Here is a 17,296-nt window from a genome sequence, read left to right on the forward strand (position 1 = left end):
AAAAAAATTGTTTATTTTATTTACTTTATTTATATTTTGTTGATTTTATTGACTTTATTTAATTTAATTTATTTAATTTATTTAATTTATTTAAATTATTTAATTTATTTAATTTATTTACTTTATTTAATTTATTTAATTTATTTAATTTATTTAATTTATTTAATTTATTTAATTTATTTAATTTATTTTATTTATTTAAATTATTTAATTTATTTAATTTATTTACTTTATTTAATTTATTTAATTTATTTAATTTATTTAATTTATTTAATTTATTTAATTTATTTAATTTATTTAATTTATTTAATTTATTTAAATTATTTAAATTATTTAATTTATTTAATTTATTTAATTTATTTGATTTATTTGATTTATTTGATTTATTTGATTTATTTGATTTATTTGATTTATTTGATTTATTTAATTTATTTAATTTATTTAATTTATTTAATTTATTTTATTTATTTTAATTATTTTAATTATTTAATTTATTTAATTTATTTACTTTATTTAATTTATTTAATTTATTTAATTTATTTAATTTATTTAATTTATTTAATTTATTTAATTTATTTAATTTATTTAATTTATCTAATTTATCTAATTTATCTAATTTATTTAATTTATCTAATTTATCTAATTTATCTAATTTATCTAATTTATTTAATTTATTTAATTTATTTAATTTATTTAATTTATTTAATTTATTTAATTTATTTAATTTATTTAATCTATTTAATTTATTTAATTTATTTAATTTATTTAATTTATTTATTTTATTTTATTTTATTTATTTAATTTATTTTATTTATTCAATTTATTTCATTTATTTCATTTATCTCATTTATTTCATTTATGAAACTTATTTTATTTATTTATTTTAATTATTTTAGTTATAATATAATAATATTTATAATAAGAACACACCACACAGGTAGGTATAAAGATAAACAAAGGAAAGGCAAAAAAACTTGTTTGTGCTGGAGGCTTCATAGACCGCCCATGCCAACCTCGGTTATTCAATAATAAGTTGAATTTAAGTGTGCGTAAAGATTACAATCGTTTGAACTGGTCAAAAACCTCATAATGAGGTAACTGAATAGACTGGGTTTTTATTTCGGTTACCGGTAACAGAGGTTAACTCGATCTGATACGGTTACCGAATCAAAGTGTTACCTTATTAAGCGGTTACCGTTATGGTAGGGGTTTTTATAAACACCTCTAAAATAACCCTATGAAAAACCCCGGTTAAGGTAACCGGTTCCTGTCCCTGCCTGTAGGAGGTGGCAAATGTGTACAATATTTTTTTTTTATTTCAAAAATGGTGCCCCTTTTTCCCCCTATTAGAAGTATTAAAATTGTTTTTTGTTTTAAGTCTTGGCTTAAGTCTCACAGTCGTCCGCCCCGTAGTTATAATCTGAAATATATTTTTTTAGGTACAATTGTATCCAAACAAACAGAATATGATGATGCCATGCTGTAAAAAATTATTTTACGTATACATAGTCGTATTTTTGAAACGTGTCGATTAAATAAGTTTTTCAAGTATGGCAGCACTTTATCCCCCTACTATAAGTATGGCAATTATAATAACGGTCACATTTTATCAAATACTTTCCAAAAATTTAAATGCAATACTGGTACAAATCGTTTAACAAAAAAAATATAATTAACTTCCTTGCGGCGGTATGGCGGCCTTTTGGAACCGTCCGAAGAGTATGGCATGGTGATGTCCATGAATGGCTGCTCGACGATGATCACCTGTGCAAAAATTAGCTTGGCACAAATGGTTGAATTGTTTTTTTTTAATCGGGCTGTAAGTCACACCGGAGAAGTATGGCATTACGCTACCGCCTACTTCTTTTTTATGGACTATCGGAAAATACGAGGATTTTTGTGGAACAAATCGTTCGACACTCGTATTTTATCCGACACGTTCGACTAACGCCCACGCGATTGGGCCGCCGGTACCAGCGCTATGACCATCATTTTTCTTTCCTTCATTACATGCTTAGACCCCTGACGAACGGCCATACTGGTACAAATGACCCAGTAAAATGTGTCACTATCTCCCGGTCTATTTGGTTTTGTTTGTTTGTATGATTCTACTAGTTTAAAGTATTATTTTTGTTGACGCGTAGAAAAAGTATTGTATACAATAGTGATATAATCAAGCTTTTCAATCTCGTACCTTACTTAGACAACTCAGCAAGCTTCGTTGTCTAAACACGATACTCGACTGAAAAACTCTCTATTATATCACGATTGCATAAAATACAATTTTAACCTACCGAATAAAATATTTTTATTTAATTTTATTTTTTATTTTTAACATTTATTTATGGCTACAAATATAATGACCACCAAAAAATACTTTGGTACCCTAAATAAAAAAATCATGATTACCAAAAAAAATTACTGAACACGAAAAAAATAAGGCCTAAAAATACAAAAGTACCACCACTTTAATTACGACTGCACTTCAAATACCAAATATATTGAATGATCACCAAAAATCATTAATGATCACCAAATCTTGAAGACCAAATTAATGCGATATTTTCACCTAAATAAACCACTATGATTACCAAAAAATTTATACATATTACCAAATAAAGTAAACTGATGCCAAAATTACTAGCCCCTCCCGCTCAACCCCCCGTAGCCCGCACCGCATACCTACCTAACCTAATCTACTTTTCTAGTAGCATTTCGTTATGCTACTAGAGAAGTAAGTTAAACTGCTATCAGTTAAGTGGGTTAGGTTAGGTTAGCACTGCGACCCTTACAGAAACGAAATGGTACTAGAAAAGTAGGTTAGGTTAAGTTTCAACTGCTACCCATACAGATACGAAACGCTACTAGAAAAGTGGGTTAGGTTAGGTTTGAACTGCGACCCTTACAGAAAAGAAATGCTACTAGAAAAGTGGGTTAGGTTAGGTTTGAACTGCGACCCATACAGAAACGAAATGCTACTAGAAAAGTGGGTTAGGTTAGGTTTGAACTGCGACCCTTGCAGAAAAGAAATGCTACTAGAAAAGTGGGTTAGGTTAGGTTAGAACTGCGACTGTTACAGAAATAAAATGCTACTAGAAAAAGGTGACGAAGTGGATTAATTAATTTAATAGGATAACGATATATTAAATTTTTAATTAAAATGTGGTTACAATTTTGTGATCATTTACTATTTTTGCGTTTACAATGATTATTTTGGAGCCATTTGCTTTAATAGGATAGCAAGATTTAAAAATTTGGTTATCATTTTACATTAAAATGGAGTTCTAATTTTGGTGGTCATTGACTATTTTTGGGTTAATAATGATTATTTTGGTGTCATTTCCTTTAAAAGGATAGTAAAATGTAATAAAATTGGTAATCATTTCACATTAAAATGGTGTTATAATTTTGGTGATCATTCATGATTTTAGGGTGGTAAAATAGATTTTTTTGGTATTAAATTTTATTAAATCTGGTGATCAGTTAAATAGCAGCCTTTATTTATTTGCAGTTTGTCGAACGGCGAGGAGTACATAACGACAGCGCAACTCGAGAGACGCATCCGGGAGATCTGCAACACAACGCTGCAGAAGGATGACAGTACTGACGATGACTCGCCAGGTACGACAATTTACATCTCTGCCACAAAATGAATACCTATAGCTGCATCTCCATAGGAGATAATATATATTGATACATTTAAAAGTGATATGCGCTGCGCTCCGCCGGTTTGCGCAGGCCTTTATATAAGGTGCAGACTTGATGGCTCCTCTTCACGTTGGGCCAACGCCAACGAGGGACGCATTTATGCGTTAGAGGGAGCAAGTGATATTGCTATCTCATTCTACCGCATGGCTGCGTCCCTCGTTGTCGTTGGCGTTGGCCCAACGTGAAGAGGAGCCATGAGAGACGCATCCGGGAGATCTGCAACACAACGCTGCAAAAGGATGATAGCACTGACGATGGCTCGCCAGGTACGACAATAGGGAATATTAGGCAAAGCTCTGCGTAGGTGGCACCACTAGCACATACAGTAAACAAACAGGGTGACCACTCTTTACTATAACCCAAATTCCCTGACTTTTCCCGGTTTTCCAGGCGTTTTTTCAAGTTTTTCCCTGACCATAATCTTAAATGTAATAAATATAAAATATGTAATTGGAATACATTTTTGAGTTTTTGCAGAATCTGAATTAGTCCAGTCATTATATCCAAAAAACCGACCCTACCCGTGAATAATCAGTTCTTGGTTTTTTTTTCGTAGGTCCTTCGGGGGGGGGGGGGGGGGGGGGTCACTGGGAGTGTAAATTCAAAAAGTAGACTGAATCAGGCTCCTGTGTATATTCGAAAAACGGTTTTTCTTGAATAACTCGGCCATTTTTGATTTTACAGTAAAACCGTGAGGACAAAAATTTTAGGAAATTTGATTCTCTACAAGTTTGGTCCTCACAATTTTTCTTCTAGGATCGATATTTTGGAAATTAAATTTGAAAAAAGAGACTAATTCAAAATATTTTCATCATCTACTAGATACGAGCGATAGAAATTGGGAATCTAGTGGTAAAGTGGTATTGACCACTCGATTTCAATTCTATTAGTAGAATTTAAACGCCTAGTAGTGGAGATATCATTTAACGAAATACACCAAATCGAGTGGTCGAATTTCAAAAATCGGCCCCCTGGACTTAAATTTTCTATCTTTCTGTGTAGCTCCTCCGTGTACAAAAAAAAATGATCCACGCGGCTCGTAATCCTCACTTTACGAGCCGCGTGGATCATTTTTTTTTTCAATATTTATTATTATTAAAATAAAATTTTTGACCCGCAGTTCCTAAAAAAAAAATCCATAGGAGGGGAGTGCTGAGTCATTGTTTTTTTTTTATGAGAAAAAATTTTTTTTTTAGAAACCAATCGTGTATGGTAGGGTTAAAGAGGTATTCCCCGTTGGATATATGGATATTACGTATCATTTTATGATTAATATGCACCGTATCTGCAGTACAGTTCCATTAAGTCTCGTAGAATAGATACTGAAGTAGGACTGTATCACTTAGTATTATTGAAAAATTAAAAAAAAATACTAAATGAAATTATTTTCAAAATTGCTTTATTAGGGTTAGATATGAGGATATCACGTATCATTTGAGGTATATTGTACAAAAAAAATCAGCCATATCGTATCTGGAGAAGCCCAAACTTGGTATGTTTTGAAAATTATTTTTGTTTTAATTAAAAAAAAATGGCTGAAATGTAATGATGTGGTATAGTTTTAGAATCGCCTCAAAAAGCTTTTCTGAAAAAAAAATTTCCCTCCCATACAAAAATAACCAGTGCGAGTCGGACTCGCGCACGAAGGGTTCCGTACCATAATGCAAAAAAAAAAACGAAAAAAAAGCAAAAAAAAAACGGTCCCGACGTTGCTTAACTTTGGTCAAAAATCACGTTTGTTGTATGGGAGCCCCATTTAAATCTTTATTTTATTCTGTTTTTAGTATTTGTTGTTATAGCGGCAACAGAAATACATCATCTGTGAAAATTTCAACTGTCTAGCTATCACGGTTCGTGAGATACAGCCTGGTGACAGACGGACGGACGGACGGACAGCGAAGTCTTAGTAATAGGGTCCCGTTTTACCCTTTGGGTACGGAACCCTAAAAACAATGACTCAGCACTCCCCTCCTACGGGAAATATTTTTAGGAACTGCGGGTCAAAAATTTTGTTTTGACCTCTAGTATGCGTGTGCCAAACGGCTAATCTGTACATCGTTTGGGGTTTTTTAAAGTGAACAGGTTAGCACATTCACTGCCCCCGACGCAAATGTGCGTCCACCGTCATACAAGTTTGTTCCTAGGCCACGCCCTCTGGCAGTGAATGCGTTAGACTAATTATAGTAGATATATAATATTTGCAGATTATACATAGATTATAGATATATAATGAAGCGATGGTGGCCTAGCGGTAAGAGCGTGCGACTTTCAATCCGGAGGTCGCGGGTTCAAACCCCCGGCTCGTACCAATGAGTTTTTCGGAACTTACGTACCTACGAAATATCATTTGATATTTACCAGTTGCTTTTCGGTGAAGGAAAACATGATGAGGAAACCGGACTAATCCCATCAAGGCCTAGTTTCCCCTCTGGGTTGGAAGGTCAGATGGCAGTCGCTTTCGTAAAAACTAGTGCCTACGTCAAATCATGGGATTAGTACTCAAGCGGACCCCACGCCTATTACTTATTCTGTGCCCAGGCTCCCATGAGCCGTGGCAAAATGCCGGGATAACGCCAGGAAGAAGAAGATATAATGTTTGCAGATGGTAAAATTAATATATTTATTTTTATTTTATTATGTACATACAGAGACAATTTTTATTCCCTGACCTCCATTAAATTTCCCTGACAATTCCCTGACTTTTCCATGACTAGCGAAATTCCCTGACTTTTCCCGGTTTTCCCGGTTTTCCAGAAAGTGGCCACCCTGACAAACCTCATTGACATCATCAATGACACATCATGCGTCACTACGTCAATCACATGGCCTACCGTGGCCATAAATAAATGCATCCGCATCCGCATAAAATCGATGCGGATGCGGATGTCGAACAAGTCGGTACAGGAACGTCTTAGCGGCGGCGTAAGTGCTAGGTAATTTCGTCATTACCTATAACGAAATCGTCTAGATCTAGAAAAGTCGGACAAAAGTTACTGTTTACTAAATATAACGCACCTATATTCTTGATCAAATACTAAACGTTGGGATTTTTTTTTTAAATAAAAATTACTAAAAATGTAGTATTTGACGTTTTTTAAGAACCTAATCTTGACATCCGCATCCGCGGATGTGAACTTTTAAATATCCGCATCCGCGGATGTCAAAAAATCTGCATCCGCAACATGCCTGGTAAGCACCATAAATAGGATATTTCTTCCTAATGCAAATAAAAAAATATATGTGGTTTTCTATTTATAGAAGAAGCCCCTGCGTTGGACGGAGGACATGCTTTAGAGCCCTCACATGGCCACGGAGACGTTCCAAATGGAACCATCAGGACGCACCCTATTGCTGAGGAAGGTAAGGAAAAATTGATGAAATTTATTTTGATGATTAATGGGCTCATTTAGACGATGCGTGAACTCGCATGCGAGTTCATTACATTGCGGGTTTTGATCGGTCACTTGAATTGGACGTAACGTAACCAACAGTCCGCAATGTAACTAAAATCGCATGCGAGTTCGCGCGCCGTCTAAATCAGCCCTTATTAGGGCGCGCAAACTCGCATGCGATTTTAGTTACATTGCGGACCATTGAGGTTAGGACTCAGCCGACCGATCAAATAACGCAATGTAATGAATCTCACATGCGAGTTCTCGCGTCGTCTAAATGAGCCATTATAAATTATATTAATGGTTCTCTACCATTCATGCCTGTAGGTAGTATAGGTACTGTCAGCTGCAGATATGCCCCTGCAAACAAGTTTCTATGCAGGGAGTCAGTTATTCCTGCAACTAGTTAGTAACGCCATCTAGCCTATAATGCTTAAAAAAATAAGAGTTTCGTTTACCAAATAGAATTAGAAATTCTGAGACGAAGATAGCGAGACTTAGGTATCGAGATGGATTTTTTCATCCTTCAAAAAATAACCTTTTATTTTGATTCCAGATTACGAAGACCCCTGCAACAATGCAGTAATCCGCAACTTGACAGTTGACAACCTGGTGACAGCGGCCGTTGACTACTGTCAAGGCGAACTGCCCCTCGTCAGCTACGAACTCACTTTGACAGACCCTAGTGTCAAATCTCTAGACCATGTCCCCCTATTTCAACAAGCATTCCTACACCCAATAGTCTTCATACAAGTGTTATACTTGAAATTATTATATTACTTCGGTTCTTTTACGTTTACACTGTCCAATATTGAATTGTCTCTAGTTTTAATAGCATATCTATCAGTTAGCACCGATAGTTTGTACCATTTGGTACCACTGGTTCTATATTATATTAGTTTCGTAGCGATGGTAATATGTACATTCAAGATGTTTCACGCTAAACGGCAATTTATCGATTTTCGAAAATGGTCCGGACTCTTTTTGAGATATAGCGATGGGAATCTGCAGCCGGACGAATCTGAGAATCTGTTTGTTAGAAATAATTTGGGACCGTTTCTTCAATTTTTCATGGCGTTATTTGTAAATTTATTCCTGTATCCTTTTATAGCTACTCAATGGGTACCTTTTTCTGAATTCTGCGTGCTATCATTCTCTCTAATGTTTCTATCTTTATTATCTTTTGGTACAAATGGTAGTCCATACCCAGATCTCTTAGCATTACTCTCATTCGGTATCAATGTATTAGCTAAATATCCATATGAGAAAGATACTGTAGTCCATCAAGGATGGCGTTTTTTAGATCTCCATATTTCCAATTATCCTTTCTATATTCTTGGCAATAGCATTGAATTTTGCTTGAACGCTCGTATGTTCTTTTCTCTACTTATTCCCGTTATATTAATCTTTATGGCTAAAAGGAGTAATTGGCAAGGTTTTTTCAAATATACGCTACCCCATTGTGTGACTTTGAGTTGGTTACAGATGTTCATAATGTGTTCGCATGGTTGTACCACGTATGGTCTTATTCGAGGTACCTTAGGGCTGGTGTGTTCATTCTTGTTTTTACCTTTGATTGGGGTAATAACGTTAACGTTGCCTATATTTGCGTGTATGCAGTATATAACGATGTCTAGAATATTCTATGCGGCGTCGATAGTGGTCGGGTTTCTTGTCAGTTTGGTTGTGACTTGTTTGTTGGCTAAAATGGAGGCTACGAAGAAATTCGTCACTCCGTTTCAGGTATGTATTTAATTTAGCTAAATAAGTGCTATTTATTAACCCCCTTATTCATAAAACTTTTCGGGACTGATTTAGTTAAATTATGTTTTATCCCTTTCTTACAAATACATAAGTCAAAATGACAGATAAAGACAAACGATTATTAGCTAATTGGCGTTATTCCCACTAGTTACCACCAAGTTCTTACCAGTAGTAACTACTGGGATTTTTTTTCCCACCTTTTACCACTGGTAACTACTGCGAAAAAAAATCCCAGTAGTTACCACCAAACCGAGTTAGTGGTAACTACTGCGAATTTTTAGTCCCAGTAGTTACCACCAAAATATTGTTACAGATCAATACTAATAAAGACAGTTTAAATATAGAGTACTTTAATAAATAATTATAAGTTTAGTGTTTCAGGAAACTGCGTTAAGAGTGATCAAAAATATTAAAACATTTAAACTAGTGGCTCTGTGAGCTGTAGACCTCGCGAGCAGAGCTTTAAATTACATGGTGCTAAGAGCTTTAAATATAGTAAATTAAAAAAAACAATACGAAATTAAAGTGTAAAAATAATAAAAATAGTTATATCCCAGCATACAAATACTGGGGATCGAACCCAGACTCTCTGTGCAAACAAAAAAAGCGAACTTTTACAAACTGAGCCAAATAGTTCTTATATAAGCTGACGAAATTTAGCTACTCATTCTCAAGTTAAAATTAAATATCTCAATACCTCCGAAACCAGCGAAATAATTTTTCTGAATTTTTTGCCATTTAATGTATAAACATAGCTCAAAAAGAAAAAACTTATGATATCGATACGACTATTTGTTTAGGCGCGAGGTTTCACGACTCCGCCATTTTTAAAAATTTCCAAAATCTGGATTGACATAAAAAAATTATTTAATCATAGAATCTGGTCACAAAATTTCACGAGAATCGGTTGAGAATTGTGAGCTGTAGAGGAGAACATCCGGATGGACATACGAAAGCAAAATGCCCGAGTCAAAACGTAGACCTTCGCTACGCTTCGGTCAAATATGTGTAAGGCTAAATTTAATCGTCCATTTAGAATCTAATTTTTAGATTATTTTTCAAGTGATTTTATTAATTAAAATGTTTTAGTATTTTTGATCATTTTCAAGACAGTACTGAAATGAAACACAAATCAATTTATAATAATTTATTAATGCAAAATGTATTTAAAAAAATTGGCTGTGTCATACAATTTGACTGGTCTGATGTTGATACATATTTGTATGGGAGACTTGGGAGAGTCAATTTTTTTCGCGATTTCGGTATTGGTTCCACAGTAAAACTTGTTTAGTATGACCTACATATTCACCTCGTAAATTATAGCAGGTAACTATAAAAAAACAGCCTGCACATAATGTATTTAAACTGTTTTTATTAGTATTGAACTGTAACAATATTTTGGTGGTAACTACTGGGAATTATTATTCTCAGTAGTTACCACTGGTAAGAGGTGGGATTTTTTTTTCCCCAGTAGTTACCACCAAATTATTGTTACACAAAACTTGGTTTGGTGGTAACTACAGGGAATTTTTTTCCCAGTAGTTACCAGTGGTAAAAGGTGGGAAAAAAATTCCCAGTAGTTACCACTGGTAAGAACTTGGTGGTAACTAGTGGGAATAACCCGCTAATTGAAGTTTGGGTAGCGCGTTTATGAATAAGGGGGTAAAGCCTTTGAACGCCACTGTCGCACCGCCGACAAGGTTACATTTTAAAATGAACCTTCATGCATTTCTATTAAGTTTTCTATTGCGTGTCCGCTTGGTGCCCATAGAACGATATAAAGTACATAGAAATACCTATATATGTATAATCTAACGACCTAAGTCATTTCTATTGATTTTTGGACCAGGCTCCATACAAGGTTGCCTATGGTCCTTTGTCCTTTTTAAAGGCATCTGGGCTCCAGAAGGTTATATTTAAAATAATTAGTATCCATTAATCGTTTCAGCTCCTATTCGGCCTCGTCACCCTCATATACTTCGGCAACCAGTTCGCGAACATCCAAGACGACGGTCTACCCTCCGGCCTAGTGGAGATGCTGGGCGACAAAGCTGCCATTAAGAATTTGCTGAAAAACGACTTTGAATACGAGGATAGTGCATACTATGTGAACTGGGAGGACTATTATACGCAATGTAAGTTAGCGTTGCTCATACTATTTTTCGTTAACCCGCTCTCCGGTTCCTTACAACCGCGCCAGCTAGCATCAGACGCCCTTACGGCCCGGCCACGACTCTGCGCGATCGGCGGCGGCAGCAACCAAAGGTGGCCACTTGTGCCAAAGGTGGTCACACAAAGATCGCTGTCTCGCTCCAACCTATGGTTGCCGTCGCCGCCGCCAGTAGCGCAATGTCGTGGCCGAGGCGTTAACCCCATTAGTTCCACATTTGTTTTATCAAATCAAATAACATTTATTATCAGAGAACTAAGGCCCATAGCGTCAGACCAAGCTAACTCGGCACCGATTTTGATAGTACGGACTGTGCAAGTGTTATTTTAAATGTCATAATTTCATAGAACTTTGGCGTTAAAAATAATAAGTCTGACTCTAGAGACTCTATTATCTAGATAAATATATACCTAACTTAACGGTCGTTTTGCTGTTGCAGGTAATTCACCGTCCTGGCTAGAATCCAACATGGCGGCCACTCAGATGAAGTGCTCCGTATTGGACGGAGCCCACGTAAACTGGGAGGGCTACGTTAAACAAGTTCGGTTGAAATCTGTCACCAACCGGTGGGACGACTTCGCTTCCTGGTTGCCGGCGTTCTTGCAAGAATTATTCAGGTAAATTGGCTACTTGTATAGGGAAAAAAATGTGTTTTTACATAACTTAGTAAATATTTTCATTTACTAAGTTATGTAAATTTTCGCTTTCATTGGTTTTTAAAATCGCCAAATACTCGTATTAGAAGGTGGGTTATTTGAAGATTTCGCTTCGTGGTTCTTATAAGAGTTCATATTCAGGTAATACAAAGTTGTCTCACATTTTGGTTAATGAGAGAGCGAGACGCAATGACATTGGACGAAGGAAAAATTTGAGTAATGTTTAACGTTGTTTCAGATGTTATTATGGCGAAGAATATACAACGCTATGCCAAAGCGATGTATCTGTGAAGGAATGCCAGTTCGTGCGGAACCTGGCGCGGCACAGCGGGAAGATATGCCACCTGAACAGATTTAACGAGTAAGTAAACGTAGAAAATACTAGAGATGCAACGGATAGTTGATTGGCCGGATACCGGATATTCGGCCTGACCATCCGCCGAACATTCGGTATCAGGCCGCCGAATATCCGGCTGGCGGAACAATACCTACATTTCGGTTTTTCAGGTGCGTTTTGTGCAGGTTTTGACCTGATTCCTAGTGAACGTTCGCGCGGACTCATTTCTAGGTTCGAAATGAGTGCGCGTGCAAGTGAAAGGAATGTTTAAATTGTTTTAAAATAATAAACGAGTACGATTATGAGATTTATGACCGTGACTGTTTCTTATTCCAATTTCGTTCACTCCGAAATCAAGCAATGTTACTATCCGGTATCCGGCCGGATAGTAGGCCACTATCCGGTATCCGGCCGGAAGTTAGAGTAATGGTTGGATAGGCCGGATACCGGATAGTAACCGAATATCCGGTGCATCTCTAGAAAATACCAACTAGGTGATTCCAATGCCTTGATCCGAAATGAAAATAAGTTTTTATCAATTGTCATCGACTGTACTTTGCTTTGAAGTCATCTAAATACTTATTCGTGACTGTAATGTTTTGTCACAGATCTTTCATAATTTGTGTGTAAACGAAAAGTGCGAGTCAGACTCGCGCACGAAGGGTTCCGCACCATTACGCAAAAAACGGCAAAAAAAAACACGTTTGTAGTAGAGGAGCTCCACTTAAATACTTTTTTGTTTTTAATATTTGGTGATATAGCGGCAACAGAAATACATCATCTGTGAAAATGTCAACTGTCTAGCTATCACGGTTCATGAGATACAGCCTGGTGACAGACAGACGGACGGACAGACGGACAGCGGAGTCTTAGTAATAGCACAGTATAATAAAGAGTACTAACGTACAGTATGGACACTCCCTGCCTCCCGTTGAAAGTGCCGCCCACCCGCTCTCGGTTACCTCTCAGTTACCGGCTGGCAAGGACGCGACGGGTGCCTATCATAATGAATACGAACTTTTGGTATAGTTTCAGTTTACAAACGTTCAAAACGTATACTAATCTTATGTATAATGCACTAAATCTATATTTTCAATAAGTATAACATAAAAAGAATATAGCATACAATATACATACCGCAGTTTGGTACAACATACAAATAAACTAATTACATTTAATATAACATTCATTATGCATATAAATTAAAATAATGAATAACATCTCATATAAAGTATCTGAACAAAACATCAGTAAAATTATTTGAATAGCTCAGTATTTCATAGGTCATTGAGACTAATTACTGTCAGAAAAGTAGGTTAGGTTAGAGCTGTGACTCCCCAGAAAAAAAAATCTGCTACTAGAAAAGTAGGTTAGGTTAGGTTAGAACTGTGACTCCTCAGAGAAAGAAACTGCTACCAGAAAAGTAGGTTAGGTTAGGTTAGGACTGTGACCCCTCAGAGAAAGAAACTGCTACCAGAAAAGTAGGTTAGGTTAGGTTAGAACTGTTACCCCACAGAAAAAGAAACTACTATCATAAAAATAGGTTAGGTTAGGTTAGAACTGTTACCCCACAGAAAAAGAAACTACTACCATAAAAATAGGTTAGGTTAGAACTGTGACCCCTCAGAGAAAAAAACTGCTACCAGAAAAGTAGGTTAGGTTAGGTTAGAACTGTGACCCCTCAGATAAAGAAACCGCTACCAGAAAAGTATTACGTTAGGTTAGAACTGTTACCCCCAAGAAAAATAAAAGGTTAGGTTTATTGCGTGGTATTTGTTTTGTATATTATATTATTTCAACGTTATACCTTTTTATACTTATCATAAACGATATTATATGTAAAGTTCATTATACATTATAAAATTATAGAATTCATTTTTATACGTATCGCACGTTATACTTATTGCACGTTATGCCATTGAAAATTATACTAATTGAATTTATATATGCTGAGCAATATATTATAGGTTTGTATACGTTCTATTACTTACCCATACGATTCTTATTTCTTCCTAATTCGCGCAATGAGTTTTGAGTCATGAGGTCATCGAACTTGACAACAAAATGGCGGGAACCCTAGCACGTCTTATGTCACTCACACAAGCATGGCACGCGTTCACCTACACGAGCTTAGACTGTGCGTATAGGAACGCGTTTGTTTCATACATTTGATCGCCAGTGTCCGAGGTGTGGTAATAGGGTCCCGTTTTTACCCTTTGAGTACGGAACCCTAAAAAGGCTTTTCTAAAGGGGCCCACTGATTAACAATCCGCCGGACGGTATCGGCACAGAATAAATAATAGTACTGCCGTACAGAAAGGAAACTTCCTACAAAACCGAAGTTTGACAGCGGTTCAGGGTCGAATCATGCTATCCCTTTCTAATATATGGCACTATCCCTTTCGGCTATTTAGGGTTGTCAAAATTCAAGTGATTATCTTATCTGTGGTCGTGCACGCAAAAGGAAGTCAAGTGGTGCCAACCCTAATAATTGCTCGGAGCAATGCTGAGCCGAGCGGAGCCGAGTTTGGCCGAAGTCAGGAGTTTCGCACCCCTGGTATCGGCCTGTCAGTTGTTCGGAACTGTCAAAATTTTGTTCTAACTGACAGGCCGATAACGTCCGGTGGACTGTTAACCCTTTACCAGGCGAAGGGATATATTCCTCCCACATCTTATATCGGTTACCGCAGTCAGGTTTTAACTCCAAACCTCCTACAAAATATTTTGTCAATCCCTGAAAATAGTATTTTATGATCTTCATTCACAACACGCTTCTAAATCGCGTAATTTATCTTTGGCAGCCGCTTAAAGTCAATTGAACTCTAATTTCAGTAAACTACGGAGAAATTCGAACACTTTCCTTAATTTCTATGAAACAGAAGTACATAGGTCGACCAATTTTTTGTAGATTTTGAGTGTTGAAAGGTAATGTAATCGTAAACATTGCTAAATATTCATGCATTATTGTGTATGGCCAGAATTAGGATGTGGGTTGACGTTATCCCATGGCCTTATTAGAGTTTAACTGTGCGGGACCTATTCTTCCCATGGCCCGGTAAATTGTCTTGTCATGTCATAAAAACTCACGTACCTAAGTAATAAAACTGTTTTTGTGTTGAACCTAGAGCGATTCAGTGATTGATATGTTTCGTAGTAGATTTGGAGTTTAACCTTGACTATGATAACCGATATAAGATGTGGGAGGAATATATCCCTTCGCCTGATCAAGAATATAATAAGACAAAATCAGACAGATAACCGTAACCCACATTTTTATTTCTGGTTTAAAGGAACATCTCTGACTTTCCTAAATACATTTTTTACAAGGCGTTCAATACGGTTGTAACAGTATGTATAGTACGTATGAAGACACGCTAGTTCTTAGGGGCCTGGTAAAGGGTTAATCAGTGGTAGGGAATGCAAATCGGTTATTTTTTGTATGGAAATAATCGGTTTTTAACCGAAACGGCGGTTATTTCCATACAAAAAATAACCGATTTGCATTCCTTAATCAGTGGGCTGTTATGTTTCAATTTTAAAGATTTTTGTAAGATTACATATTTCACTCTGGCTTTCAAACTTTTACATTGTAAGTTTGTAATTTAATTTCACAACATTAGTTTGTACAAATTTTCGTTTCTCCAAGTATATATAGTTTGGCAAGCCATTTCCGTTAGTTAATAAATGTGGGCGCAAAGCAAAGGATTGTTCTCCCATAGAAAAGTTTAATTTCGCGCATTTTTCTACTGACAAAGTGTTTTTGCCAGGGTATATTGTGTGAAAAATTATACGTATGATAGAAACTGATATAATATCTACACACAATATTTATTGACAGATACACATACGAAATAACAGTTTTAATGGAAACCACCGGCCTACTCGCTCGGCAAGCGGAAGTCAACCTCATCTACGACCACCATTTCACCAACTACACCCGTCTCCTTCACTCCAACGAGCACATCCGGTTCCGGGGCGTCCTCTCCAACCTAGACCTCAACATAGGCTCTAAAACCCTTAAAGTCCTAGGCTACGAACTCCAATGCCTAGACTGCAAGGACGCTAGAGGTAGTGTTAGCTCTAAAACGCCATCTATGAGTAAGTTTTCGGAACTGTTTAAAACTATAACGAACGATTGCATTGTGTCGAGTAAGAATGTGTTGAATTTCTTGTTTAATCCTGTCGTTGTGTTTAAATAGATTAATATAAGGCTGTGTGACAAAATTTTGATGAGTAAATAAAATTTGATATTTTAATATTGTAAAAGTCAGTATGACGCTAAAATTGTATTAATATTTCATTTGGTTCAATTTCAAAATAGTTGCTTTTTTTCTTTTAGGGCCACTTGCACCATTCACTAACCCGGGGTTGACCGGTTAAACCTGGAGTTACACAGGTTACCAGTACGGTTTAACCGGTTAACCCCGGGTTAGTGGGATGGTGCAAGTGGCGCTTGGAGATAACCATTTCTAGACTACGTACCCCTTACGAGGTGTTGTTTCTATAAGTACTAATGTGCCCTTGGAAAGTTTCCAAAATCCCGAAATTTCCACATGGATAAATTTCGGAGCCTTCTTATATTATATGGTATGAATATTTCATGAGCATGTTCAATGTTTAAATAGATTTTTTGTCGATTCAGGTAATGGATTTTTTCAAAATGGCGCAGCCATACATTTATTCAGATTTAAGTTATCCTCGCGAGGTCTACAGCTCAAAGAGCCACTTGTCTAGCATCTACGACAATATATGTGACGTTATCTATGAAAAGGGACCTTATTGTCGATGGCGCTTACGCCATTATTAACGATGTTCCGATATAAATACAATGTTGCGCGACGCTGTGCCGCGTAAGCGCCATCGACAATAAGGTCCCTTTTCATAGATAATGCCCCATATGAAATTTTGCTGTTGGTACAGTCACGTGTAAAAATATGAGTGCACAAATCATCTCAAAAATGGGTCCCATAGCTCTTATGTCAGAACTAGGCTTTGCGCGACGGATCTGAAATGTATGGCAAGATCCGCGGATCCGGATAATTTCATACATTTCGGATCCGGATTGCAAACCCTAGTCAGAACTATGGGACATATTTTTGATTAAGTTGTCTACACCCATATTTTTACAGTTGACTGTACATACAACACCACATGTACAGTCAGCAGCAGATGTTGCTAAGCGGGCGAGGTGTCCAAAATTACCTTGACACGCTCTTATTCTCTTAACAACAGAGTCGCGTCAAGATCATTTTGAATACCTGGCCCGCTT

At 36.3% G+C, this 17,296-nt stretch overlaps 1 protein-coding gene across 2 annotated transcripts in view; it reads left to right on the forward strand.

Annotated features, from left to right (window-relative positions):
• LOC134801013 (wolframin) overlaps positions 1 to 17,003 on the forward strand; it is a 31,471-nt gene extending 14,468 nt beyond the window's left edge. For both annotated transcript variants that reach the window (XM_063773512.1, XM_063773513.1), the window contains 7 exons: positions 3,512 to 3,621; positions 6,967 to 7,068; positions 7,657 to 8,843; positions 10,813 to 10,999; positions 11,474 to 11,651; positions 11,929 to 12,051; positions 15,866 to 17,003. In XM_063773512.1, coding sequence (XP_063629582.1) covers positions 3,512 to 3,621; positions 6,967 to 7,068; positions 7,657 to 8,843; positions 10,813 to 10,999; positions 11,474 to 11,651; positions 11,929 to 12,051; positions 15,866 to 16,226 — 2,248 coding nt within the window. In that variant the 3' untranslated portion in view covers positions 16,227 to 17,003. The remainder of the gene's footprint in view (positions 1 to 3,511; positions 3,622 to 6,966; positions 7,069 to 7,656; positions 8,844 to 10,812; positions 11,000 to 11,473; positions 11,652 to 11,928; positions 12,052 to 15,865) is intronic.
• Positions 17,004 to 17,296: the final 293 nt, after the last annotated feature.

This window comes from Cydia splendana, chromosome 21, assembly GCF_910591565.1.
Source record: "Cydia splendana chromosome 21, ilCydSple1.2, whole genome shotgun sequence".
In the NCBI taxonomy this organism is placed as follows: domain Eukaryota; kingdom Metazoa; phylum Arthropoda; class Insecta; order Lepidoptera; family Tortricidae; genus Cydia; species Cydia splendana.